This window comes from Impatiens glandulifera, chromosome 1 (assembly GCF_907164915.1).
Source record: "Impatiens glandulifera chromosome 1, dImpGla2.1, whole genome shotgun sequence".
Taxonomy (NCBI): Eukaryota; Viridiplantae; Streptophyta; class Magnoliopsida; order Ericales; family Balsaminaceae; genus Impatiens; species Impatiens glandulifera.
The window spans coordinates 154,578,632-154,582,849 of NC_061862.1; the positions used below are offsets into that span (position 1 = coordinate 154,578,632).

The 4,218-nt window shown below is 30.1% G+C and overlaps 1 protein-coding gene across 1 annotated transcript; it reads right to left on the reverse strand.

The window, feature by feature from the left end:
- Positions 1-557: 557 nt before the first annotated feature.
- On the reverse strand, positions 558-2,064 carry LOC124916749 (E3 ubiquitin-protein ligase PUB23-like). Its single transcript, XM_047457510.1, has 2 exons — positions 1,274-2,064; positions 558-1,187 (listed from the first exon to the last, which is right to left on the reverse strand). The coding sequence occupies exons 1-2, from the start codon at positions 1,985-1,987 to the stop codon at positions 687-689; spliced, it is 1,215 nt and encodes a 404-aa protein (XP_047313466.1). The 5' UTR covers positions 1,988-2,064; the 3' UTR covers positions 558-686.
- Between the last annotated feature and the right edge of the window lie 2,154 nt (positions 2,065-4,218).

A 4,218-nucleotide genomic window follows, 5' to 3' on the forward strand; every position in this document is an offset into this window, starting at 1 on the left:
CGTTTTGAATTACGTGCGTGCATAGATTGAATATAATTACTAAAAATGTATCGATTCAGTTCCAAGCAAATAATTCAATTAATTAAAAAGATAAAATAATGATTCAGTTACATCCCTTTTTTGGATCCAAATATTCTACCAACTAGCTAGAAATTTGGATAAAACTATTCAAATTCATGATATTAATTAAAATTTTCAAAATAAAATATTGATCAAATATAATTTGAATAATTTGTCATAAGTTTAAAACTATAAATCCATATACGAATATATAAACATAATCAAAACTAAAAAAAATGATAAGAAATTCAAATTTATAAGGCAAGTCCATAAAAGGTAAAATCAATATCGATATTCATTATATTGATGTAGTGACAAGTCATATCTTTACCGACCTTTTCATAATTCACAAAACAAAATTATGTAGTTTTTGTCATGAATAATACAACTAATGTGAAATAGAAAATTTTATGCACATAGTGATATCTTATTGCAATAAGAGAACAGATTTTGTAAATCTAGAGATTCAAATTGTGATGAAGATCATAATAATAAAAAATGTATAGTTTACATCATTAAAATTAAATATTTGTGAGGCTACCTTATCCTCACACATCCATATTATCAAATTAAATCTGTACACCAAAAAATCATACCCCAAATATAACTAAATCCGCACTATCTCCTCAAGAACATGGATAAGAAGAAATCAAATGATGAGGAATACAAGCCGATTTCTTCCAAACCTTAGAATGAACCCTAAGCATTTCAGTAGCCCTCTCTTTAGTTCTCAAACTCACATCAACTTGTAAAACCAAACACAACTTCGACACTATCCCTACTTGCATCATCTCTTGTAAAACCTTAGGATTCCCCGAAAACCTAGACACCGACGACAATATCCTCACCGCCCTATTCGTTGTCTCATGCGAGACCCTAAGTATCTTCTTTCCGACAACCGCCACCCCCGCCGCATGCCCTAATAATGCCGCCCTCCCCTCCGCACATCCACAAAGTTGGTCCAAAACCACCATACATAGCTCATTAATCCTTTTCCCTCCTCCAATAATAGTTTGATCTATCAAAATCTCAACCAAAGCTGCAACCGCTCCAGCTTCAACCGCCTTTATCCTATTCCTACCCCACGGACAAACCTCCATTAATAGCTTCAATACCGTCTTTGTAGCCTGCAAATAGAGGATGGATGGATTAATTATAGCGACACTTTAATAATACCGTCGCTGAAAATGTAAAATTTTGTTTAGATTCTTACAATGTTATCCTTCAAAAGTCGGACAACTTCCGAGAAAAACTCCATCTTGACACCAATTAAATGGGTCGGGTCGGCCACTTCGAATACAGATCTCATCAATGTAATACATGAAACCCTAGTTTGAAAACTACCCGAGTTAAGAACTCGCGTAATCGACTCAACAAACTCGCCGCCATTCTCATTATTAACGATCTTCTTCAACGAGCATTCGGAAGCGCCTATGTTAAAAAGAACACTAACCGCCTCTTCCGACGTTGAAACGTCGCCGTTTCTAATAACTCCGGCCAAGAACTCAACCGCGCCGGAATTCTCCAAATACCTATTGTTCTGCCCTGTTTGCACCATTGACTTTATAACATGGAAACATTTGAGAAGATTATTGGATGATTTTTTAGCCTCGGTTAGTAATTTGGCGATGTGGGATTTAGTAAGTTGTGGAGTTGGAGTGGGGATTCTTTCGATTCCGGCAGCGGCGTGGAGGGTACACCAGGCTTGGATTAGTCGCCGGAGAGTGTGGTTAGGAGTGAGATGATCGGAGTCGCGGCCGGAGATGGGTTGTTTTGTTACTGGACAAGATGATTTTTTGAAAGTGAAAAGCCATTTTTCTATAGATTCTCGATCGTATGTTATTCCTGTGGATATTGTTACTGGATCTCTCATTAATTGTATTGAGATTGGACAGAGGAAGTATGATGGGATTTCGATTTCTTCCATTTTTTGATAAGATCAAATTTTTTTGGAGAAGTTGAAATCAGTTGTAGCTGGAGATGATGATGATCAAGAGAGTTGAATAATATGAGTTCGATTTTATATGGGTTATTTAGAGAGATAAAGTCAACAGGGAAGAGAGAGAGAGTTGAGAAATTAGACTTTTTCTAAGTTGGCATAACTTAAGAGACAGTTTCCAAAAAAAATATTAGTTTAAAAATTGTTTGGTCTAAAGACAATTTCTAAACCAAATATTATTATTTTTTCTAAAAGTGTAAAATTCATTTATGTCCATGAACTATTCTTAGTTACTTGTTCTTAGACTTTCTATTTTTTAATTTAAAATTTTATTTTATTTAATTCGATTCACATTAGAAGCGGTTCTGAATTAAATGAAAGATTGTTAAGTGATTGGAATCGTGATCTCAACCATTACAGAGGAAATGCCAAACAAAAGAATTATTAAAAAAATAATAAAACTCAAAAAAAAAATATATATATATAGCATTGTAACTTGTAAACTCAAAGTTTTGATTGGTCAATTTATCATTATTTACTTGATATTTAGGGACAAAGTCAGAATTTGGAGTTAATTGGGGGCATTAACTTATCGTTGTAACTTTTAAACTCAAATTTGATTTGTACGTCTAGATAATTTATTATTATTTACGTGACATTAAGAACGAAGTCAGAAGCGTCTTGAACATAATATAATTAAAACATTTAGTAGAGTTCTTGAACTTAATGTAGGATAAAAAATCCAAAAAAAACATTTGAAAAGAATCTAACCATGAAACTACTATATATACTATTAGTTTATTATAAGTATAGAAAGATTTGGATTCATAAAAAAATTTAATACATAATTTATTCTTTTGTTATTGTCTTAAGCCCAATGTAGCCCTAGATAAATTGCATATAATGTGAAACAAACTATTTTTTTTTTTATAGTTTAACAAAATAAATGTTCTTATGTAAGGTCTTGGAGAATATAAAATATGGGACAAAATTCAAACAACTTGTAAAAAATTGAGGTAAAAATGAAAAATTTATTTTGTAAAGACATAATCAATTAGTGTGGCGAGGGGTTGAATTCCTTTCAAAAACTTAATTTATCAAATAATATAATATTATTGAAGATCATATAACACTATAGAGTTGTTTAATTAAATCAAATTGACAGCACTAGTTAAAGATTTGGCACTAAGTAGGTCGTGTGTTAGACTTAGACCTCATAAATTTAAAAAATAAAACCCTAGTTGTCTAAATATATAGTTGTAATTATAAATATATTTAAAACATGTTTGAACTAATGTCGTGATTTTTACTTTCTCATTTTTGTTTGGTAATGTTTTGTTGTATAGAAAAGGGTAGACTATTAAATGCACGAGGCCGCAAAATTTTGACGGTCGGTGTTGTATTTCGTGCTCCATCTCCTTTGACTTTCTCTCTCTACTAAATAAATATATCAAGTTCATGCATATATATTATATATTATTTTATTTTATTGAGAAAAATTATTATTATATTTATTGAGTGTCTCTAGATCTGCATTTTCGTGTATCAGTAAGAGCAAGAAGCCGACAACCTACTTGTGGGAGGTTCAAATTTAATTGGGTTTCTACACCCTTCTAAGGGTTTGTTTCAATTTGGATTTTGTAAGTAATAATTTTGTTGGTTGTAAAAAGATTAAAAAGATATTAATATATAATTATAAAATAATAAATTAATTATTTAAAATAATAAATTAAGTGTTTGATGGATAAAAAAATTAAATAATGTTTGATTATTTAAATAATTCCAACTAAATAAGTTATTAGGTCTTATTTGGATTTGGAGTTTTTCATAACACCTGATTGATTAAAAATAATGATTTATGATAATTTAAAAAATGTGAATATGTTTTTAATAAAATATTTAAAATTTATTAATATATAATGATAAAATAAATAATAATAATAATAATAATTTAAAATATATTATATCATAATATTGAATTTAATGATGTGACGAATAAAATAATGTTTGATTAATTTAAGTTATTTAAATAATTTCATCTAAACAAAGTTCGCGGAACAAGTTGGTCTCATTAGAAGAGTGAATTGCATTTCTCATCTCCTATTCCCTAATAATATAGTGTGTATGATACTTGTTTGGAGCATCTACGTGATATTTTATGCTTGTTCGAAGCATGTTCTGGATTACAGGTCAATATCGGTAAATCTAATATTTTCTTT